At 43.4% G+C, this 25,225-nt stretch overlaps 1 protein-coding gene across 1 annotated transcript in view; it reads right to left on the bottom strand.

Moving 5' to 3' along the window:
• Positions 1-16,556, bottom strand: part of RNF126 (ring finger protein 126) — a 32,025-nt gene extending 15,469 nt beyond the window's left edge. The window contains exons 1-4 of the mRNA XM_069964452.1: positions 16,418-16,556; positions 10,616-10,671; positions 1,285-1,342; positions 945-1,183 (exon numbers count right to left, since the gene is read on the bottom strand). Of these exons, the coding sequence (XP_069820553.1) occupies positions 945-1,183; positions 1,285-1,342; positions 10,616-10,671; positions 16,418-16,492 (428 nt within the window). The 5' untranslated portion in view covers positions 16,493-16,556. The remainder of the gene's footprint in view (positions 1-944; positions 1,184-1,284; positions 1,343-10,615; positions 10,672-16,417) is intronic.
• Positions 16,557-25,225: the final 8,669 nt, after the last annotated feature.

Here is a 25,225-nt window from a genome sequence, read left to right on the forward strand (position 1 = left end):
CCAGGTGATGGGAAAAGATGGATCCAATCTTGGGAAACTGAATTTTTTTTCCCCAAACCCAGAGTGTGTGAGTGTGTGTGTGTGTGTGTGTGTGTGTGTGTGTGTGTGTGTGTGTGTGTGTGTGTGTGTGTGTTGTGTGTGTGTGTTGTGTGTGTGTGTTGTGTGTGTGTGTTGTGTGTGGGGTGGGGGTTGAGCCTCACAGAGCAGAATAGAGCAGAACAGCTGAAAGGAGGTTTGGGCTTTACAAAAAGTTTGAGCGGAATCTGGCATACCATAGAATGAAGCCTATAGGACCAGCGGAGATGGGGCGGTGGCGAGCTGCGGAATCTGCGGTGGGTGATCTGCCAGCATTCCGTAGTGTGGGCATACCCTTACTCTTGTTTACCTATCCTGCATGTGTTTAGTAAACTGTCAAGTACAGTGTTTTCTGTTACAATTGCGGGAAAAAAAATATTTTTGTGATCTTTTGTGATCCATGAAAACAAAGACCTCTTGAATTAAATTGGGTAGTATTTCACCAAATTCTTTTTCAGTCTGTGTAATAAAACTGTCTACAAGGTGGAGTCAACAGTCTAAAGAATACACTTCTTTGTGTAAAGTTTTTATAGACATAAAAGAAATGTTAACAAGTTCACACGGTGTAAAATACATGCTGAGAAACCTTACACTGAAATGTGCATACAGAATTCTGAAATAGATGGGGCATGAATTAAATTTAAAAGTTAATTCACCATTAACATGTTCACCAAAAGCTGCCAGACACCACTTAAGTTATCTCATTTACATGGAAGAATACAAGACATGAAAAATCTTAATAGTTTTCCATTTATAGGCTTCTGGGAGAGGGTCTGGCAGCGCTTATCTAAAACACTTTTTAAAACGATACGCTGCTATGCAAAATGCTACCCCATCCCCATACCTAACTCTGCTCAGCTCCTCCTCACCCTTCTAGTGTAGGCACGCCCTCATGCCTCCCTGCAGATCGCCTTGTGCTTAGCCTGGCACGAGGTTGCCTTGCACTGTATCTATGCCGTGACTGTTGCTCTCTCCTGCTTTCCCCTTCACGGTTCTCTTCGCCTGGTCCACTTGTGCCAAAGATGGGGAACTCCAGGCCCTCATTGAAAATTCCAAAAGTGACTTGCCCATAGCCAGGGGGCAAGGAGAACTGCGTTGCTTCTAGGCCCTTTTGGAATAACAAAAATAAAGTTTGGGAGAAAACGTTAATAAAGGCATAAGAAGAGCGTGAAAGGTTAAGATGATAACAAGCTTACTAAAGTTTCTTACCTCAAACGGATGTCTGTTTTGATCTGTACCAGAAGTGTTGCTACTATTTTCTGTGCTCCTATAAAATAGATGAAGCAGTTAAACAAAAACTTAACTTAGGGTACATGCACACTGCGGAATGGCAACGGATAACCAGTCGTGTATTCTGCAGCTTGCACCCGCCGACGGACTGAGGCAGGCGCACGTTTCCGCACGCGTTCTATGCACAGGCAGATTCCATCATCCATCCAAAGAATGAACATGTTCATTCTTAGGACGGAGGGCGGAATCCGCCCGTGCATAGAATGCAGTCTATGACACAGGCAGAGACGAGCGTGCGCACCTCAGTCCGCCGGCCAGTGCAAGCTGCGGAATGCACGACGGGTTATCCGTCGCCATTCCGCAGTGTGCACGTACCCTTAGGTAGCAAAAGCCTAATACAAGAGTAAAGCAATGACAGCTGGCACCATATCATCAGCATTAAAGGGTTATCCAGTTAGGTAAAATATATGATGAATCATCCCTCCTCCTGGAGACTAACAATTCACTCCACACATTACCTTTTCCTTCCCTCAGTTCAGAGCTGCTACTTTCTGCTGAAGGGCCAGTTCATACTGAGTAAATTCCATGGCGGAATCCCCCCCCCCCTGCCTCAGTGTCAAACAGCATCTGTATGGGAGGGCTCGCGCGCCTCCGCTCGAAGAATTGACATGTGACTTCTTTGAGCGGAGGTGCACAAGCCCTCCCATAGAGACGCCATTTGACACTGAGGCAGGTGGGATTTCGCCAAATTTTAATCTGTAAACTGTGTCTGAGCTTTTCAGTCCCCCCCACCTCCTCTGAGACGGCTCATGTAAACATCCGACTGTTTATACACTGAGAAGCCTGGAGGGTAACCTGAGGTCAAGCTACTTATGACCTTACTGTGATTAACCCTTCATGCTGTAAAGAGAGGAGAAACAGTTGGCCAGGGAGTTGTTTACATAAGTCATCTTGGAAGGGAGGGCGAAAGAGGGGGTTGAAAGCATAGATGGACTAAACAGCTCAGATACAGTTTTCTGCGTCTTTAGCAGAAAGCAGCAGCTCAAAGCTAAAGGAAAAAAAGGTATAACATGTTTGGAATGAATTGTTAGCCTCCCAGGGGGGGGGGGGGGGGGGGGAATGATTCAACATATTTTACCTAACCGAAAAAACGAATGTCAAGAGTTATTGCTATGGGTAGGTCTCACTACTGACAGACGCTCTGGTCAAAAGATATAGCCAGAGAAAAATTGCGGCAGCGCAATGCAAGCTCTAGTCAGCTGCGCAGCCTGTCAAAATTGATAATAGAAGTCTATGGGAAATTTTGACGTTCAGAGCTACTGGCCTGGGAGAGAGTCATGCTGCCGCAATCTTTCCTTGGCCGTATCTTCTAAACAGAGCAGAGATCAGCAGTGGGACCCGCTCTGATCGATAATTTTTGACATGTCAAAAGTTATTTATAGTGACAGTGCCCATTTAACTATACATAACACTTCAAAATGACAAAAAAAAAAAAAAAAAAAAAAAATCTCAAAATGACAGACGGCCTAAAATACAACCACAAAAAACCTTGTGTAAACACAGCTTGATAAATTTCCCAATTTCTAAAGACACAGAAAAGGACTGCTAAATCTCCAAAGGCAAGTTGTGATTTAGCAAAACAAACTCAAAGAAGCAAAAGTGGAAGGGGAGTTTTTAGTAACTAAGCATACCATTTTCCTATGGCTCTCAGGTAATGAACAGCAGCTACACAGTCGAGTCATATTATTAGGACTACCACAATGAACAGCAGATAGATGGGTTGAGAGCGAATCAATAAGGTCTTCATAGGTTGTCACAGGTATCTGGAGTCATGCTGACTGCAGTGCATCTTACAGCTGCTGGAGATCCACCAGTGAACACTGCTAGATCGGTACACGGCTTGATAACAGTGTAGCCTTTGCTTAAAAAAGGGGTACGCCGACATTAGTATTTAGAAAAAAAGTGATACACAGATTATGCTCACCTTTCCAATACCCCCCTCCCCCCAAGTGTCTTCTCCAGCTGCATCAGTGCACTCCCTGCTGACCGAAGCAAACACTCCCAAACCAGCAACAGCCCACTCAGCTAATAATTATATTGGCAATGAGTTATCAGGGTCCTGTAAAACAAGGTTGCTAGTCCATGCTGTAGTCAATCCAGTATTTAAAAAAAAAAAAAAAAAAAATCAGGGGACACAAACGTTTTATACAATCATCATTTTTCATATTTCAATAGGTGATGCACAATTAACAGTTCATCGTAAGTATAAAATATCACCCGAAGTGCACGGACAATGTTCACCAGTCTTCATGCTGAAGCATGAGCGCTCTTCGCATACCTCCAGCTGGAGGCAGCAGCAGTGACAACAGATGCACTACATTTCGGGGACCACCCCCTTTGTAGAGCACAGGTTAGTGAACATCCCTTATCACATTTAAATAGACCAAGTAGTCATAACACGTCGCTATGCACAAACAAGTCAAAAGAAACTCAGAGTGAAACACAACAAAACCATATACGTCGTCGCATTAGATTATCATTATCCTTGACATGCCGTATGTAGCAGCAATAACCTCACTAGCCCACCATCTTAACACCAACGTATGTTATCAAACATCATGACAGAACGTTCCATTAAAATGAGTTCTTATAAATATACTTGGAAATTACATTGTTCACTAGCCCCTTAGGGTTTAGTGATTATAGGCTATATATCCAAAAAGTCTCTTTTGTAGTACTTTTTGGAAATTACATGTGTCCATTCCCCTTAATGGGCACAGGGTGTATCACGGCATCTCCCTTAATGCTGGAACAGTTTTCGCACGCTAAGCAGGGATAAGTGCTATTATGGCACAAAATTAATTTCATTTGTTTAGTCTTGGTGTCAACCAACTCACTTTTCTCTGCTTAGCATGTCAAAACTGTACCAGCATCATTGGGGGGTGGGGGGGGGGGTGCTGTGATGCATCCTCATAAGGAGCATCCTGTGCACATTAGGGGATGCACACGTAGATTTGCCCAATTTGTAGAATGCCCCATATAGGTCAGACTACTTGAGACTGAACAAGCATTGTTCAGTGACATGATTAGTGAGAATCGTAAGACATTTGGTGAGACTTCTGTTGCTCCCCACTTCTACGAGTAGAAACAAATGGGGAGATTTATCAAACTGGTGTAAAGTAGAATTGTCTTAGTTGTCCCTAGCAACCAGATTCCACCTTTCATTTTCAAAGTATCTGAAGAATGAAAAGTGGAATGTGATTGGTTGCTGGGGGCAACTGAGACAGTTTCACTTTACACCAGTTTGATAATCTTCCCCAAAGTCTCTGATTTAAAATGGCTAATTTTAGAAGGGTTGTTAGGGTGGGTTCACACTGAGAAATCTGGGCGGATAGCCTGCCGCGGGTAACAACGGCAGAATATGCCTGACCATAGAATGGTCGGCAAGCAGCGGAATCCGCCTGGATTTCGTAGTCTGAATGCACCTTTTGCGAGGGAAGTAAAAAGGAAATGGAAGCTGCTACAATGATTTTTTGGACATGTAAGAAGTGGAATGTACCCTCATCCTGTTTAATAACATATATTGGTGTTTAGATGGTGGACTAGGGATGTTATTGCAGCTTCATATGGCTAGTAAAGGATAACAGTAATCTAATGAGTTGTATATAGTGCTGTTGTGTTTAACCTGTTTATTAATTCATCATGATGATGTGTTGTCATACCTACCTAATCTACTTAGTCTGTGGTGGTGGGTTCTCACTTAACAGTGCTTGACAAAGGGGGAGGTCCCTGAAACGTGGTCAGGGTTAAAGGGGTACATCAGGGAGATAAAAAGTATCTGGCAGCCTCTGCAGAGAGAGTGGTCATTGCAGTCATCGCTCTCCCTGCTTCTAACACAATCACCGCTCTCTCTGCAGAGGCTGCCAGACACTGAGATCATGTCAGGCAGCCTCTTCCCACTGTGTATTCTATTTAAGAATAAAAAGAACACAAGGGGCGGCACCCTGTTTTTTTCCCCTTTAAAACTGTGTAGCAGAACAAGAACATAATAAGAGACTGGGAATAGCAGGGTTTATATCCACAAACGGTGGTGGCGGCAGCAGCAGCTGTGTAGCAGTGCTAGAACATAGCAGGAGATAGGGAACTGCTGGGATAATAGCCCTGCAGTTCACGACACAAACGTGGTTGCGGCAGAAGGGCTAAGCCTCCCCTTATAGCAGCCAGGCACTGAAAATACATATAGAAATAAAAATCTATACTTTAAAAAAAATAATAATAATAATAATGTAATAAAGTTATGTTACAAAGTAATCAAGTTATTAAAGCGGCACTATCAGCAGGTTCTTCCCAGAGAACCTGCTGATATGCCACTGTAGCTGCATCCCTCAGTAGTACATAGCCATTTGTTACAGCCCTGTCCTCCCCCGCATAGTTTCTAAAAACGCTAAATGCTCTTATGCAAATTACTTGCATAAGAGCATTTAGGGTGTTGCTCTGGGCCGGAGAGCATCACCGCGCCCTGACCAGCCCGCCCTGTCCCCTCCCGCCCACTATGCATATTCATAACTGCATAGTGGGCTCTGTACAGGACGGCTGCGCAGGGAAGCAGGCCCGTCGGAGACAGGCTGCTTCCCGCGCATGCGCGATTCCCCCGGTGGTCACTCAAGACGTGGGTATAAGATAGACTTATACTTACGTCTTGAGGGAGCATTTAGCGTTTTAGAAACAATGTGGGGGAGGAGAGGGCTTTAACTAATGGCTATGTACTACTGAGGGATGCAGCTACAGTGGCATATCACATATCAGCAGGTTCTCTGGGAAGTGCCGCTTTAAAGCAATCTATTAGCAAAAAAATAATTTGTGCACAGCATCACCATTCTACCCAATAGAAGGAAAAGAACACCAAAATAATGGATGTTCTGCCGCTCCTTGGGGATTTCCGCTACCATTGTCATCTGTGTATTCATTTGCACTGCAGGCTCTAGTGAAGATTATGTGACCGATACTAGAGGCTGCAATACACATTGATACATAGCCAGGAGTGGTAAAAATGTGCACAGCATGGGTCTCCAAACTGCGGCCCTCCAGCTGTTGTGAATCTACAACTCCCATCATGCCTGGACAGCTAAAGCTTTGGATTTGGCTGTCCAGGCATGATGGTAAATGTAGTTTTGCAACAGCTGGAGGGCCGCAGTTTGGAGACCCATGGTGCAGAGCATCACTGCTTAACCCCTGTCTGGCTGGGAAAGTGAGCTGGCTCAGCACCAGTACAGACAAAGCCCCCTCTAAAGCAGAAACTTTCTGTTGGAGTGGGGAAACCCTGTTTAAAGCAGAGATCTCCTCCAGGATTGTTCAAATACTGAGCAAAGTTTAAGTACCAAACAACATTTTGTGGAAAATTGTGGTTTGAATACCAAATAGTTTGAGCACAGCGGGACAGAGTTTGACATGACCGATGTAGTATGTGTTACCATCAGTCTCTGGGTAACACCCCAGATAAAAAGGTTGAATGAGTCTTCCACATGAATAAGTGGGCTCAGAGAATGCCACCATAACACTCACCACCAGCTTGTGTTGGTTGAAATCGGTATTTGTTCTCTGATGTTTCTAGCATGAGACACCAAAGCCTATTCATTTGCTGAAGCAGAAAATTGGACGGCTTCCCAATCATTGAAGGTCCAATGCCAATACTGCTGTGAAAAAAAAACACCAACTTTTCGATGCTACTTTGATGGCAGAGGCAAAGTGACCATCATCTGCTTTGGATCCCCATATGCAGTAGGGTTAGTAAAACTATTGTAGGTCCTCTCTCGCTCACTTTTGTAGTCAACATTGACATCAATGGTAAGTGGTACCACAGTTTCCACTTCCATTTCTAGTGGTGTCATTTGTCCACTCGAGAAACACTGACAACAAGAGCATGCAAACAGCTAACAAACTGCACTTTCAGGACTAATACCACCCTTGGCCAGAGGCTAATCATCCCTTTTTGCAACTCTGAAAAATAACTCCTTTTATCCATAACAACCAGGAATGTGTGTGAGCCGACAGCCTACCGCACAGCTTAGATACCCACCAAGCAAGCTCATGTCATGTGACTTCCTTCATGAGCTACGCTCTGCTGGTGTTGAAAGTGGTCATAATAATGTGACTCGACTGTGTATTTTTTCTACGACAATTGCTCAGGTTTTCCTCTGATAAACCTCCAAACGTCCATATAAAAGTACTGTTGAGAGGCAAGACATCTTGTCACTGATGATACATTACTTTTAATAGGCATTCATTTCATAGAAAGGATCCAAGATAAGCCCTGCTTTTTCAGCAATTTAAAATATCTTCATTTGATTTTTGTTATGTTGTTGCCTTGGGTTAAAGGACAAGTGCCATGAAAAACTTTTTCCCAGTAATTGAAGCACATTACAAAGTTATATAACTGTGTAATTTGCTTCAATCACCTATCTGCCTCCCTTCCCTGTCTTTTCCCCCCTCCACCCCCCACCAGGAAGTGTCCTGACTCACACAGACCTGATTACTGTTGTCACCGTCACCAAGCTCTTCTCTCAGCTCCTTCTCCTGTTACACTAGCCTCCCCCCCTCCCCTGCCTTGTCAGGTGACTCTGCTTGCTCAGCTCCCATTGGCTGAACAACTGCAAGCCATCACTTGGACTGGGGAGGGGGGGGGGGCTGGTGTAACAGGACCTAGAGCAGCCCTCCTGCTGATGACTCATCCTCACAAGAAGGAGCTGCCTGGTGATGGTGACGACAGTAATCAGGTCTGTGTGAGTCAGGACACTTCCTGGTGGGGGGTGGAGGGGGGAAAAGACAGGGAAGGGAGACAGATAGATGATTGAAGCATATTAGAGAGTTATATAACTTTGTAATGTGCTTTAATTACTGGGAAAAAGTTTTTCATGGCACTTGTCCTTTAAAATAGAAAAGTCTCATATGAAACTGCTCTCAACACCTCATACTGACAGATGTTAGAAATCGTTACTAATTGAAAAGGTAAAAATAAAATATTGTATTGATATTTGTATTCAGACTCTTTACTCAGTACTTCTCTGCAGATCCTTTAAGCTTTTAGGTTAAATGAGGACCTGGCTCTGGCTGGATCACTCAAGGGCATTCACCAGGGACAATGCTAGGAGCAACAAGATTAGGGGCACGAGAAACAATGAGCAGGGAACTGATAGTACCCCACTGTTATTCCACTTCACTTGTAACTGCGTCTAGAGGCGTTGGCAGTTGCTGGGAGATCTCGTGCTAGTGACATATGACATTCACAGAGTTGCCCTAAGCCATTTCTGTTTTCTTGGCTGTGTGTTAATGGTTATTAAAAGGACAACTCTGGTGAAAAGCTTTTTCACAGTAATTGAAACACATTACAAAGTTATATAACTATGTAATAAGCTTCAATCACCTATCTTTTGCCCCCCCAACCCCCACCAGGAAGTGAAATAAACTCATTCTTATCTAATGACTGTTGACCCCATTGTGGCAGCCATTTTGTGACAATGACATCATCAAGAGGGAGGCGGGTCTAAGCCCTGTTAGGCCAGCCTCACTTTGTCAGATGACTCAGGTTGCTCAGCTCAGACTGGCTGAACAAGCTGTAAGCCATCTAACAGTTCTACAGAGTCAGTTAGACATCACAGGAGACAAAGTGCATCATGGGAAAGCCCAAACCAGGAAGTGAAGAAAAAAGTCACCAACTGGAGCTTCAGTTTATTTATTTTTTTTCGATCAGCGTCGGAGTTGTCCTTTAAGTCTTGGTTTCATCAGACCAAAGAATCTTGTTTTTCACAATCCGAGTGTCCATTTAGTGCTCTTTTTTTGCAAACGTTTCCATGTGTCTGACTGAGGATAGGCTTCTTTCAGGCCAATCTGCCATATAGCACACATCAGTGGAGTGTTGCAGTGATGATTGACCTTCTGGAAGTTTCTCCTAGCTGGACACAGGCTCGTTGGAGCTCAGCCAAACTGCCCTCTGACACTAAGGTCCTTCTCCCACAATTACTTAGTTGGGGCTGCCAGCTCTAGGAGGAGTTTAGTGCAGCAGAAATCTTTTTTTTACCCTTCTGCAGATCTGTGCCTCCTCACAATCCTGTCTAAGCTTTATGGGCACTTTTTCCCTGCTCATGGATTAGTTTTTGCTGATATGCATTGTCAACTGTAAGACCTTAAGGTCCCCATAATAATTAGAATTTGATCAGCTTTATAGTGCCCCTGCTAACAACCACTGACAGATGTTCAGACCCCCTTGGTGAGAGCGCTCTCGCTGCAGCTTACCCCTGCCATCCCGACAGACAGCACAGGAGCACTTGGCCAAGCTTAACACTCATGCATATGGGGAAGACGAGTGGGAGAGATAACCGACTGACAGATCGTCCGGCAGCTAGTTATTTAAAGCGACTCTGTACCCACAATCTGACCCCCCAAACCGCTTGTACCTTCGGATATCTGCTTTTAATCCAAGATCTGTCCTGTGGTCCGTTTGGCAGATGATGCAGTTATTGTCATAAAAAATGTATTTTAAAATTGAAGCTCTGTGCCCTACAGGCTTATCTGTGCCCTAATTTTGCACCACCCCTCCGTCCCTCCTCATCATTAGGAATGCTCCAGGCAGATTGCTTCCTATTCCCCACCTGTGTTATCACAGCACATAGGCTGGATCATTAAGACACCTGTGCAATGCTCAAACAGAAGTAAATGTTCCAGGTGGCATTCCTAATGATGAAGAGGGTGGGGAGGAGGGACAGAGGGGGAGGTGCAAAGTTATGGCACAGATACGCCCGTAGGGCACGGAGCTGCAATTTTTAAAATTAATTTTTTATGACAATAACTGCATCACCTGTCAAATGGACCGCATGACAGATCTTGGATTAAAAGCAGCAATCTGAAGGTGTAAGTGGCTTGGGGTGGGGGGGTCAGATTGTGGGTACAGGGTCGCTTTAGGATATATGGACACCTTTATATAGGCTGGCTGGCAAAGCCAAAGTTATATGTGTCATAAAAACGGGCCTGACAACTTATGTCTATGGGAAGGTTTATACTTTCCTTATTAACAAAGTAGCAAAAAAGTCTAATATTCTGTATTCACATTTTCATTATGAGGTACTAAAACAATGCCACTCCACTTATCAAGTACCTTCCCCTCCTCCTGCCTACATTTATAATTCACTTGAAAAAACAAAAAAAAATTAATCTCAAGACAGATCAGCCTACAAAAGTATCAGGTTTCTTGTCATCCAAAAGATTCTATGACAGTAACGTTGGATGCTGAAGTCAAAGTCTGTCTGCATTACATTACCTTATGTCAGGAAGTTCCTCAATGAACCCTGATTCACATCTTGGGCAGGTATATTCCTGCAAGATAAAAGAAAAAATGTGGAAAAACAATCCCTAGTATAGAATATCCCTGGACAACCATTTTAATTTAATTTTAGAAACTGCATATTTGACTGTGATGTCATGTTACTAGGAAATGCTACCAGAATAAGTATACAGCTTTAATATAAATAGAAGTGTAACTTTCGGTACCAACAATAAGCAATGTGCAGATACACTGGCTCCTTTCATGGAAAAGTTTAGTGATGTGATCAGGTATGGTGTTTGAATTGCAACCTGAAGTACAATTTATGAAGTGCCATTCATGAAATTCCAATTCATACACTGAACTTCCTGCTGATATTTTGATTGGTTTCTTGTAGTCTATAAAAATTACAACAAGCTTGAGGTGTGGCACCATTAAACAGCTATTTCAGGAAATCCCCATTACAATAGGCTCAAGCTGTAAATGAAACTAAATAAACTATAGGAAATTGTAGTGAAAAAAAAACATCAAAAGAACCCATCACATTGGTTATGCTGTCCTCGCCTAGAGCAGCATAATATTTCAATATACACACTGTTTTCAGCAGTCTGTTGTGGGGGTTGGCCACCTTTTAACAATTTTATCGGAAGTCATACTAACAGTAAAGGCCCTACTACAAGGAACGATTATCGACCATATTCAGCAGTTAATCATCCAGTGTAATAGAAGGCAACGATCAGCCGACATGAACGATGTCGGCCGATCATTGCTGCCGTTTGTCTTCCAACATGTTGAAAGACAAAAGACAATGATAGCAGCCATCTACTGCCGTCACTCTGTGGAATAGGGGCGGTGGCAGCAGACCACCGCTATCTTCTATGGGCTGCCTGGACGATCTAGCGATCACCCAGGCAGCCTTTCCCTGCACGTACATGCTCGCTGCTGCCGCGTGTAATAACGGTGGCAGAGAGCGTGGAACGAGGAGCAAATGAGCACTGACAGTACTCATTTGCTCCTCACAGTCGCCCCATGTAAAAGGGGCTTAAGGCACTCACTCATATGCCAATGTGGCCCAATGTGATGTAATTATGTAATCCTTATGGTCAGCCATGAACTCCTGTCGGCACAATACACACAAGATACCTGTCAGACAAACGGCTCTTTCTACCAATCCTAAATCTGCACACGTGGAATATACATGCTGCTTTCAATTCTTTTATTTTTTGCTTTGTTTAAGACAGGCACATTTTGCTGCTACTGTTTTTTCCAATATGCCAAAGTGATATTTCTGTTGAATTTAGTTTAAAAGCATTAGCGTAATTTGTTATAACTGTTGACATGTCAGTCCTAAGACCCACTGTGGCTCTCCGCTGAAAAAAGTGACATATCAATTCTTTCAGCGGAGAGCCATGGAGCCCTATACTTAACATTGAGACACTGAGCCAGGTGGAATTTCAAACGGAGCCCACCGGGAATTTCCCCCTTTTTTTTTCTCAGTGTGAACGCACCCTTTGAGAATAGGAACAAAAAAAATGAACAAAGACAACTCTATTTAAAGGGGTTGTCCCGTGTAAGAAAACTTTAGTTATAAACCTGCAGCTATATAGACAATCAAAGCAAATGCCTACCTCTCCTCCAGTGTCCGGCTGTGGTGTCCCCCGCTGACTGCAGTCCCACCACTTCTGAGACTAACTCATCCCTGGAGTGACAGTCTGCTCAGCCAATCACAAAGAGACAGCATCACAACGAGTGATGGCCTAGGTTGCAGACAGCGGAGGACACTGAGGGAGCGCAGAAATTTTCTATATAACAAAATGTTTCGCACGCCGGACAACCTCAAGTGGTGCCATATGTTTTGGTAAAGGCTTTGGAAACCTTGCACAAAGAAAAAAATAATAATAATGTTAGGGTGCGTTTACACAGAAAGATTTATCTGACAGATTTTGGAAGCCAAAGCCAGGAATGGATTTGAAAAGAGGATAGATTCTAGTCTTTCCTATATGACCTGATCCCTGTTCATAGTCTGTTCCTGGTTTTGGCTTCAAAGATCTGTCAGATAAATCTGTCTGTGTAAATGGACCCTTAGGGGGAGATTTATCAAAGGGTGTAAAATTTAGACTGGTGCAAACTTGCCACAGCAACCAATCACAGCTCCTCTTTTCTTTCACCAGAGCTGGAAGCTGAGCTGTGATTGGTTGTTGTGGGCAGTTTGCACCAGTCTAAATTTTACACCCTTTGATAAATCTCCCCCTTAGTCTTTTCCATGAGCTAAAAAAAGGGTACACAACATTTGAGACTATGGGGGAGAATTATCCAACATGGTGTAAAGTAAAACTGGCTCATTTGCCCCTAGCAACCAATCAGATTTCACTTTTCATTCCTCACAGACTCTTTGGAAAATGAAAGGTGGAATCTGATTGGTTGCTAGGGGCAACTGAGCCAGTTTCACTTTACATCATGTTTGATAAATCTCCCCCTATGTTCACACACACACACACACACACACACACACACACTACTTTGGTCAGTTTTTTAATGCCAAAACCTGAAATGGAACTGGCAGGAAAACTATAAGGATTTGCACCTTCTCTGTGTTTTCTTCTGACCCACCTCCGATTTTGGATAAACATACTAACCAAAATAGTGAACACAGCCCGTGCCTGAAATCTTCAATCATTCTCAGACCCTCAGAAATGCAGTTTACAGGATGTGAGATATGTAGGGAGAATTAAAAAAGAAACAAAAAAAAAAAACCTTGTTGCCATGGGCAAATTAAGATAATTACAGGTCCGCCTTCATTCCTCTGTTGAAATAAAAGCTGAGCTGTTGGCCTGATTTACCCATAGCAACCAGTTTTAAAAGTTACTTAGTTTAAAAAATAAATAAATAAACCTGCTGCAGAAGCATGTAGCATTGCTTCCCTGTCTGCCCAACTTTGGAAACCACTAAAAGCCAATTTGTTGGGAGTCTTAGGGCCCATTGAATGTCTTTGAATGAGAGACTTTGCGGGCCTCTGCTCTCCCCTCAAAGAATTGACATGTCAATTATTTAAGAGGGAAAGGCGCATAGAACGGAGGCCCTCCCATTCAAACACATTTAAAATGACTGTACCACCAGGCCCAGGCTGAAGCACTGAAGGCGGGCTGACCCACCCTTAGTGGGAAGAAACTCAAGCCCCTCCATGACATGACTCCATTAGAATCAATGGAACCCTATCATAGAGGGGCTGGGGTTTCCTCCCACTAAGGGTGGGTCGGCCCGCTTCCAGTGCTTCAGCCTGGGCCTGGTGGTACAGTCTATTGAAGGCCGGATTCAGCGGGATGGGGGGGGGGGGCAGTTTGGCACAGAATCTCTGTGCCGATTCTGTAGTGTGAATGGGGCCTTATTTCTGTATTTTGCAGTTATTCCTTGCTCAGTACTACAATTGCTAGAACACATTGGGGGAGATTTATCAAAGGGTGTAAAATTTAGACTGGTGCAAACTGCAACCAATCACCACTCAGCTTTAGGCAGTGCTGAAAGGAAAGACTAGCTGTGATTGGTTGCTGTGGGCAGTTTGCACCAGTCTAAATTTTACACCCTTTGATAAATCTCCCCCATTGTTCTCCCTCAGCTGTTCATCACAGTCCTCCTATAGCACCCCCACCTATTCCCCAGTCAAAACTGTTGTAGGACATCTGATTTTACTGAGGACTATTGCACAATCAATGAAGATGCAGCACCTGCTGCAGTTACTCCCTGCCTGCTTGTTTTGTAGTTTCATTTAGCACAAGGCAGCATGCTGTAAACACACCTCACTTTCCCTAAATGCTAATATATAAGCTGGGAGACAGTGATAGAGCAACAGATAAGAGACAAAATCCAGCCAAGCCTCCTAGACAGAGGATGGTGCACTGTCTCAGGAGAAATGGAAGAGTCAGGGGGCTGAACACAATATACAAACTGTAGTTCTTCTATTTTGCATTTCCTCTCGGGGTGAAGGATGATGAGGCCAATACAGTGACTACACTGTATTAGTGAGTTATAAGTCCTCCGGTACACTGCATTTGTTTTTTACATGACTAGACCAGCACTGACGCAGGGATGCCGCGGTCCTCTTTTTGGAACCGCCGCCTGTTCCTGTGCATGGCACCAGCACAGTGTGCAGGAAACAGGTGGTGGTTAAGGGGGGGGGGGGGGGGGTGGTACAAGGACTGCTGCACCGGCATCCCTGCACCAGTCTGTTCATGTAAAAAAAAAAAAAAAAAACGATGTAACAGTACATTCCCTTTAAATACAATTTCCTGATAGTGGAATGCCTTGTTTTTATTGCTGCAGGTACTCTCTCGTTATACTTCTACACAGCCCATGTAATTCTCACCTGCAAACTGGCTAGTTTGTATTTTTCTCCCTATCTACAGCATTTATTTCCATATTTTGAATATGTATTTTTGTTTCTTATCACTGAAAAAAAATCTACAATGCATTTAAAGCATTTTAAAGTATGAATAAAGTATATTCTAACTGCCTGAACCATGGTCCGCAGGGTCCCTTTAGATTGGTTTATTCTCGATGCTCATTTTTATATGGATAGCATTTTATTTTTTAAAAAAGGGGTTATCCAGCATTAGAAAATCATGGCCACTTTCTTCCAGAGACAGCGCCACTCTTGTCTCCAGTTCAGGAGTTTGCAATTAAAGCAAATGTGTACCAGCATGTAGCCACATCCAAACCACAGGTCCCGTGTTTAGAGATGAGCGAACCTGGAGCATGCTCGAATGCATCCAAACCCGGTCGTTCGGCATTTGATTAGCGGTGGCTGCTAAAGTTGAAGCCCTAAGGCTATGTGGAAAACATGGATATAGTCATTGGCTGTATCCGTGTTTTCCAGACAACCTTAGAGCATTATCCAACTTCAGCAGCCCCGCTAATCAAATGCTGAACGTTTGGGTTCGGTTGGACTCGAACATGCTCCAGGTTCGCTCATCTCTAACCATGTTGTATAGGTCCTCACGCGGTGTCTGCTTCGGGGCTTGGCCTTTCTCCTGGGGCAGGTATTTTGGAGAAAAACTAGTTTTATTTCTGCAGCGTAGTGGGGAGTTAACGTGGCGGGGAGCTATAAAACACCACCCAAACCGTTGACAAGAGTGCTGCTGTCTCTGGAAGAAAGTGGCCATGTTTGTTTAATTGTTATCCTGTTAGAATCCAGCAAAATGACAAACCCCATCAGTTCAATGGGAAGTGTCAGTCTCCAGTCACCTATGGCTGGACGCTGTCAGACACAGATGGGAAGCATTGCAGTGCTTGCACACATCACATGTAGCTGGTTATGGTTCCTGGCATCCCGAAGAACTACCTGGAGACAGCGGGGATGTTCCAGTTCTCTCAACAGTAGATGCCAGCAATCAGCAATAATCTGCGAGTGACTATGTGACAGCTAGTGTCTATAGACATGGTAGTCAAGGAAACAGCTGTCCTGGCTATGGGCCATCACATTACCTATCTGTCAATACGATTTTACAACACAAGCTGCAAACAACATGAGGCAGCGCCATCTTCATGCACAAAGCCGGCCTGGGGGGCTATGTTTGCCGCTGCTACACGGTTGTGGGGAGAGTCCGGCACACAGCGGCGTTACCACCTGGTCCTGGTGAGAACACCGGTTCGCCGTGAAGGAGATGGATGCTATCCACCTCTCCAGCATGTCATCCCGCACAGATGACAGCTCTTACAGGGGCCGGTCCTAGATTTCTCTCGCTTCCCCTAACTCGTGTCTAGCCTGAAGACTCTCGTTATCACCAGCCCAGTTTCCGTTCTTACCGGGAGACGAGGGCTGATCTCGGCCGAACAGCTATGACAGAAGTACCGTCCGGCCTCCGGTAAAGCCTCCGCCATTTTCCGCTGCCCTGGAGATGACGCACAGCTACGTCAACACGCTGCGACCGTTCAACGGCGAGCGAGAGGGAACAAACTGCGCAGTATAGAAAGCGCGAGCTAATAAGGGGGTCGGATGTTCGGCGCCATGTCAGTGAGAGGTCAGGTTATCATGAGGCGTCTAGAGGGGAGAGGTCATGGCTGTTGTCACAGACTGACCATGGCCGCCATATAACCCAGCTGACAGGCGGTGACCACTACTTAGACTACCTTGTGTAGCCATTTTTTAAGGACAGACTTTCTAGACACCATGCAAAGTAAATCATTAGAAAATAAAATCTATGCCTGCTCTAAGTAGATGTATATTCTAAATCTAAGGCCTCTTTCACATAAATGCTTATTCTGTCTGCAAATGAATGCGGACCCATTCGTTTCTATTGCCACATACACACACTTGTACCTGGCAGTTTATTTTTATTTTTTTTGCAGTTTTCATGATAATAAAAGTAATTTTATGGTTCAGGTCAATACAGACATGGCAATACCATTTCTTGTTTTACGTTATAATGTAGAGAAAGGGAACTTTTATTTTTTTGGGTGGTGGATGTCTTTTTTATATACAGTGGTGCCTTGGAGAAGGAGAATAATTCGTTCCGGAACCATGCTTGTAATCCAAATCACTATGAAACCAAAGCAAATTTCCTCATAAGAAATCATTGAAATGCAGACAATTGGTTCCACACCCCAAAAATAATGATTTTTAAAAAAATTCTAAATAACATGTAGAACAGATGAAACAAACAATGGGAAACAGCTGAATATGTCATATTATAAGTTACTGTAAAGTATAGCAATTAGCATGTGGAGTATAATCTACAGTAAGAGCATAAACCTGAAATACACCAGTTTGTAGATAAATGATGGAGCTGCAGATCCCCATAATGCAATAGTATAGCACAACAGGCTAAAATAGAGAAACAGGGCTGTATGTTATTGGTTGTCATTATGACATAAAGAGAAAACACAGTATTATTACAATAAATGGCTTCACCCAACCACTAACCATGAGTGGAAAAAAAGTTTTTGTGTTATCATTCATATTCTCTGAAAAAAGGACAAGAAAGGAAAAATTCTGCTAGGGTATGTAAACTTTTGATCATAACCGTACCGATCATACAAATAAATCCAGGTCTCATGCATAGTGACCAGTCGTTCCAGGAAGTTCTTTTCAGTCCGGAAACACTGGCAAATGCACCGGGAAGTTTTCGCATGCTTTTCTGATCTGTTGTCAAACACTTGGGGACCCACTTTGTAGTTAGCTTCTTCATGTTCAAATGTTCATGGATGTCTTCCTATCTATCCCCATGATCTATTCCTTTAGCTGAAATTCGCCGATTCTCCAGTATGAGGTCGTGCACACCATCGATGATCTCCAGAACAACAACAACCACTCTCGGTCCTCCAGGACGTTCCTCATCATTGGTGCTGAAGCGGCCCATTTTAAATTCAGCAACCCAGCTATGAAGGGCATTGATCCCCAAATGTCTGAGACATATCACCATGAATATATCCTTCGCAGACTTTCCTTGTAGAAGCAAAAAATTTTATCACTCCTCTCCTCTCATTTGCCGTGAATATCACCTTAGACTCCGACATTTTGTTTTCCTGCGTGCCTAGATCACTGTTGCCATAAGCTACATACACAGAATTTTGAAAACATATATTAGGCACATAAGGATTTCATGTGATGTAACATTTGTTACCATAGAAACATAAAAGAACTCAAAACCAAAGACTTATCAGCAGCCCCTCGTATATGGAGCAGTATACCACCCCTACCTACTTTGTATGTATATAGAGCAGTATACCACCCCCTTTCACCTACCTACTTTCTGGTCATTTTTGTTTTGGATAGGGCTGGGGATAAGGTAACAAGAGATCCTTGGTGCACTGTTTTCAAAGGCAACCAGAACCCAAAAAATGAAATGGGTATTGTATTTGTCGCTTTAAAAAAATAAATAAATAATAATTATGGTGAAGTTGAAGGGGTGTATGTTCCATTTGTTTAGTGTGCTAATTAACCCATAGCTGCACCAGGACGTTATTTAACGTCCTCGTGCCGCTATGGGAGTTCAGAGGGGGGTCGCGCGGCGACCACCCTCTGAACTGCCGCGATCCCGGGTGCCGCGTGTAGCCCGGGCTCGCGGCTATTAGCGGGCACGGTCCGATCGCCGTGCCCGCTAATTAAGTACTTAGAAGCAGCTGTCAAAGTTGACAGCTGCTTCTAAATACTTGCGGTTATACATCCCTGGTGGTCTAGTGGGGGGATCGCCCCCCTGCGGCGCGATTGCGGGGGGGCGATCCCTGCATCCATACCGGGCCGGGGTCTGCTCCGTAATGGCGCTGATCCCGGCTCGGCATTCTATTGCTTTTGGCTGCAGCAGCCAAAAGTAATAGAACACCGATCTCATGGATTCATGCAGTATAACTATACTGCATGGATCTCTATGAGAGATCAGAGTGCATATACTAGAAGCCCCCCAGGGGGGCTTCTAGTATATGTCTAAAGTAAAAGAAAAAAGTATTTTTAATAACACAAAATCCCCTCCCCTAATAAAAGTCTGAATCACCCCCCTTTCCCCATTTTATAAATAAAAATAAATAAATTAATTAATAAACAAACATGTTTGCTATCGCCGCGTGCGTAATCGCCCGAACTATTAATTAATCACATTCCTGATCTCACACGGTAAACGGCGTCAGCGCAAAAAAATCCCAAAGTGCAAAATTGCGCATTTTTGGTCGCATCAAATCCAGAATAATTGTAATAAAAAGCGATCAAAAAGTCATATATGCGCAATCAAGGTACCGATAGAAAGATTACATCATGGCGCAAAAAATGACACCTCACACAGACCCATAGACCAAAGGATAAAAGCGCTATAAGCCCGGGAATGGAGCGATTTTAAGGAACGTATATTGGTTAACAACGGTTTGAATTTTATACAGGCCATCAGATACAATATAAGTTATACATGTTACATATCGTTTTAATCGTAACGACTTGAGGAACATGCATAACAAGTCAGTTTTACCCCAGGGCGAATGGCGTAAAAACACATTTCCCCCAAATAAAAGAAATGCGTTTTTTTTTTCAATTTCACCACACATATAATTTTTTTCTGGTTTCCCGGCACATTTTAGGCAAAAATTACATCTGCCTTAGCAAAGTACAATTAGTTGCGCAAAAAATAAGGGCTCATTTGGGTCTCTAGGTGGAAAAATGCAGGCGCTATGGCCTTATATACACGAGGAGGGAAAAACGAAAACGCAAAAATGAAAACTGGCTGTGTCCCCTAAGGGTTAATTATTTCAGTTAAAACAATAAAAGGAAGGTGGCACATGTCATGGGGTTAATTTAAAGTGACTCTGTACCCACAATCTGACCCCCCCTAAACCGCTTGTCCTAAAAAAACTACTTTTAAACTTGCAGCCCTGTGCCAAATAGCCGTGGCCTACAGTGTGTATGCATTAGGCTGGCACAACCTCTCTGTCCCTCCTCCCCGCCCTCCTCATCATTAGAAATGCTCCAGGCAGATTTTCCACTATTCATCACATGTGTCAACACGGCACATGGGATGGATCGTTAAGGCACCTGTGTAGTTTTCATTGCAGAGGAATACGGAAAATGGTGAAGAGGGTGGGGAGGAGGGACGACGGGATGGTGCAAAGTTAGGGCATAGATACTCCAAGCCACGGCCGTTGGGCACAGGGCTGCAAGTTTTAAAGTAGTTTTTTAGGACAATACCTGCATCACCTGCCGAACGGACCCCAGGACAGATCTTGTATTAAAAGCAGCTATCCGAAGGCATAAGTGGTTTGGGAGGGACAAATTGTGGGTGCAGAGTTGCTTTAAAAGAGAGCTGTCTGATAAAGAATGGAATGGCAAAGAAGGTTAAGTTGACTCTTCAATATATACATTAAAAGGTACTTAAAGTGACACTGTCACCTCCTTTTTGCATTCTCTCATTGCTACACAGGTGTAAAGGGTAAATTTAGCGGTTTTCATACCTTATTTTATATCATACGTCATGGTGCTTGTTCAAGTAAAAAGTCATCTTTTATCAACTGCAGATTGTGTTAAGTGGGCGGGGTCTCACGACATTAGCACCACTTAGCCCCGCCCACAACGCTACAGTTGGCCCCGCCCCCTCGCCGGCAATTGGAACAGGCTGGCCGAAATGTCTAGAACCCACCCACTTTACGTCGGCCAACCAATGGGCGTCAAGGGGGCGGAGCCGACTGTGCCATTGTGGGTGGGGCTAAGTGGCGGTAATGCCGTGAGGCCACGCCCACTTAATACAATCTGCAGTTGATAAAAGGACACTTCTTACTTGAACAAGCACCATGACGTATGATATGAAATAAGGTATTTACACCTGTGTAGAGATGTCAGAATGCACCTGGTACATCCTCTTTAATCTGAACCTGCCTATCGAACGGCGCCGGCACTGGGAAGCCAGTGCCACGGTCCGTTTTTCGACCAAGGCCCCGTTCCCGTGCACGGCACCGTTCTATGCACGGGAATCGGCCGATGCTCAGGCACTGGAGGCCGGCCGGCCCGCCCCCAGTGGGAGGGAATTCCCTCCCCTGTATGACGCGTCTCTCTTAGAATGAATGGACCCGCGTCATACAGGGGAGGGAATTCCCTTATATTCACTTGTACAAAAACTGCATCACCTGCTGAACGAACCCCAGGACAGATCTTGGATTAAAAGCAGCTATCTGAAGGTACAAGTGGTTTGGGTGGGACAGATTGTGGGTACAGTTTTAAGCAAATACCACCAGTGCAGCACAAAATGTTTCTTCTGAGCTGCCAGTCACAGCAGAATAAGGCTGCTGACGATCCAGTGACCCGGAAAATGATGGTGTTAGGAGCTGTCCGAGACAGGGGGTGTTGGTCCCATCCCCCCCAATCGCCATGATTGGACGATCATGTAGTTGGTTTCCATGGGGGAATTCACTGCTTTTGCATCTTCCAATCCAAAAGTCTCAATTCTTACCTAAATTTTGAGCTTGTGGTCTAGAAGAAAATTTCTATCTTCTTCCCCCTGAATGCCAAGGTAGTTGCTTATGTATTCAAGATTTTTGGTCTCAAATTTCAGATTCAATGTTTGTAGTATTCCTTGTTCATCCACTTGTCACTCAAAACAGACTAGAAGATCATCCACATAAATACGCACAAAAATCCATCTGTCTGTCAGTCTCTTTGTGTACAGGCAGGGGTCTGCCTTACTCTGCTGAAAGTCCTCATTGGTAAGTACCTTTTTTAATTTTACATTCCATGCTCTGGTTTCCTGTTTCAGACCATATATACTTTTCTGAAGTTAACATACTAGGTCTGGTCGTTGCTCTTCTTTGAATCCTGGTGGTTCCAAGTAAATGTCTTCAGTTAATTCCCCATGTAAGAAAGCTGTTTTTACATTGAAATGCTTCACCTGCATTTTATTAGTAGCTGCTACTGAGAGAAAAGTTCTGGTTATAGCGTGTTTAACCACTGGAGCGAATGTCTCTTCGTAGTCTTCTCCATATTTTTCCAGAGTATCCCTGGCCAACAAGTCATGCTTTAAATCGTTCAATGGTGCCTTCGTCATTGTATTTAATTTTAAGTCTATTTACAGCCAATAGTTTTTCTCCCTGTTGGCAGGTCTGTCAATGCCCAGGTTTTAGTGTAATGCAAAGATTGAATTTCTTCCTTTGCTGCCCTTATCCATTAACTGGCTTCTCTGTCCGGAAGCTGTAACATTTCTTCCCAGGGTTGTGGGTTCATGAACTGAACTCGCCTTGTATGAGATAATTAGGGTCTTACAACACGACGATTTTAGCACGGAAAATTGTTATATCGTTTAGATTTAATAACAATAATCGTCCTGTGTAATTGCAGGCGATGATCAAAATTTTTTTATGTGTCGTTGATCATTGTTAATTGTTCATCATTTGTTAATCATTTTGTTAATCATTTGTTTTAATTCCACATCCATTCGCTGTAATTCCGCATTCACCAGTCGTTCAGTGTAATTCCAAATCGCTCCTTCTTTTCCTGGGATCAGATGGAGTAAACGATCACAGTAAAGATCGATGTAACAAGCGTAACTAACGACTATCATTCTGTGTATGGTGAACCATTTCAGGTTAACAATAAACAATCTTGTTTGCCAACGTTTATCTTTAATCATTAATCAAAATCGCTTTGTCTAATAGGACCTTTACTGATGCTTTACCCTTGCTTCGCCCTTAGTTGAACACCTTGAGGCCATGTTCACATGGTGTAAGACACCGGCCATTTTGTGACCCGGCCAGGTCACGAAACGGCAGGTGTCAGAGAAGATCATCCCGGCCGATACTGCAGTACCGGTCGGATGATCTTCATTGCTGCTGAATTCGGATGCAAGTCATTGTGGATACAGTAATTGGGGGAGATTTATCAAACAGGTGTAAAGTAGAATAGTCTTAGTTGCCCCTAGCAACCAATCAGATTCCACTTTTCTTTCCTCACAGATGCTTTGAGAAATGAAAGGTGGAATCTGATTGGTTGCTAGGGGCAACTAAGACAATTCTACTTTACACCTGTTTAAAAAATCTCCACCATTGTGTCCATGTCTGCATAGTTTTACCTGTTGAGATTATATAAGTGCTCATTTATTTTGGCACTGGCTGTTACCTGCTTTCCATGCAGGATAACACACTCATTACCTTGGAATTTGACAGTAAGTCCTTTAGCTGCCAAGAGCTTCACAGATACGGATAAATTGTCTCCATTTTTCCTTGGGCACACTAAGAGTCCATGTTCAGTTCCTTCTGCGTTTATGCTGCTTACATCTACAAGATAGATCATTTCCCTTTTGGATAAGTCAAGCTCTTTGAAGTTCCTTTTGCTTGTCATGTGACTTGATGAATGAACCAGCTTTGCAATTTTTGTCATTTTGAAAGTACTGTTCCAGTTATTTACATGTGGGTGGGATATAGTAGCGTTGACTTCTTGTTTAGTCCCTTTTGTAATTTGTTTTCATTGTTTTGCCTTCCATATTGTGCAATCTTTCTTTATAAGCTCCTGCTTGTGGCATATGGAACATGCCCTGGTTTCCTTCTTCTGAGAATGTGCTTGTGCAGCTTAAGAGCTTTTCCAGCATCAGTGTCTGTGATTCCTTTCTTCTCTGGAATTTATATTTTATCTGGGTCTTTACAAATCCTCAGGTCAGGTCTGCCTCGGGTCTCCAATGCATTGATAAGTGCACTGTATGAGTCAGGTAAACTGCATAACAATATGACTGCAACATGCCTTTTCTTATTATTCTTTTTATTTCTTCACTAACTGTGTGACCACTTCCAGCATTGTATTTAGGTGCTCTTGCTTCCTCTTTGCTAAGTCTCATTCTGTACAGTTTCCTGAGCAGAAATAACTTGCTGTTTAAAAATGGATCTTTAATGTAGCTTTTGTAATGCATCCCACATATGCTGCGTTTACACGGAACAATAATTCGCCCCATCGTACGATTAACGATTTTGAAGTAACAATTTTTTTTTTTAACGATCAGCGTTTAGATGGAATGATATATCGTATGGAAAAATCGTTTTGAGAACGTTTTGCGATCACTTAAGCCTATCTCGCATATAGGTTAAATTGGTGAAACACTGTTTACACGGAACGATCTGCGAATTTTTTGCGAACGACAAACGTCAATTTAAGAACATGTTCAAAGATCAAAATGAACGATTTCTTGCTTGTCGTTCGCTGCTTTTACACGTACGATTATCATTTGAATTCGATCGTTATTGTGCAAATTCGCACGATAATCGTTCCGTGTAAACGCAGCAATACCCTTTGCTGTGTTCTCATGTTTTATATGAATCAGCTGGCCATCCTCTAGTAGCAGACTAAGGGAATGTTCACACTGAGCAAATGGGGCGAAATCCCATGGCGGAACTCTCCGCCATGGCATTCCGCCTGCTTCAGTGTCAGACCGCATCCGTATGGGAGAGCTCATGTGCCTCCGCATTGAAAAACACAAGCGTATAGGGCGACACAGCATTGAAAAACACAAGCGTATAGGGGGCCACAATATTAAAGATTACAACCATATAGGGAGCCATAGCATTAAAAAACACACAACCATGTATGGGTAACAGCATTGCAAAACACAAGCATATAGGGAGCACAGCATTGATCAAATGGACTATATGGCTGAGCTACATTGCAAAACAGTATAGGGACCTGAGCATTGAAAAGCACAATCCTATTTAGGGGCCATACTGTTAAAAAACAGAAGGATATAGGAGCCATAGCAATGAAAAACACAACAGTATAGGGATCACAGTGATCAGAACAGTATAGAGGGCCATAGCATAAAAAAAATCACAATTGTAAAGAGAGCCACAGCATTGAAAAACAAAACCGTAAAGAGGGAGACAGCATTGAAAAACACAACAATATAGGGGCCAAAGCATTGAAAAACACAACTGTATATAGGCCACAGCATTGAAAAACACAACTGTATGCAAAGGCCAAATCATTGAAAAACATAACCATATAGGGGGCCACAGTTTTGAAAAACACAACTGTATAAAGGAAAACAGCATTGATCAAAGGGACTATATAGCTACATTACATAGTTACATAGCTATTAAGGTTGGAAAAAGACAAGAGTTTATCAAGTTCAACCTACACTAAGCCTACTGTGTTGAATCAGAAGAAGG

The sequence above is a fragment of the Dendropsophus ebraccatus genome, chromosome 3, assembly GCF_027789765.1.
Source record: "Dendropsophus ebraccatus isolate aDenEbr1 chromosome 3, aDenEbr1.pat, whole genome shotgun sequence".
Lineage (NCBI taxonomy): Eukaryota > Metazoa > Chordata > Amphibia > Anura > Hylidae > Dendropsophus > Dendropsophus ebraccatus.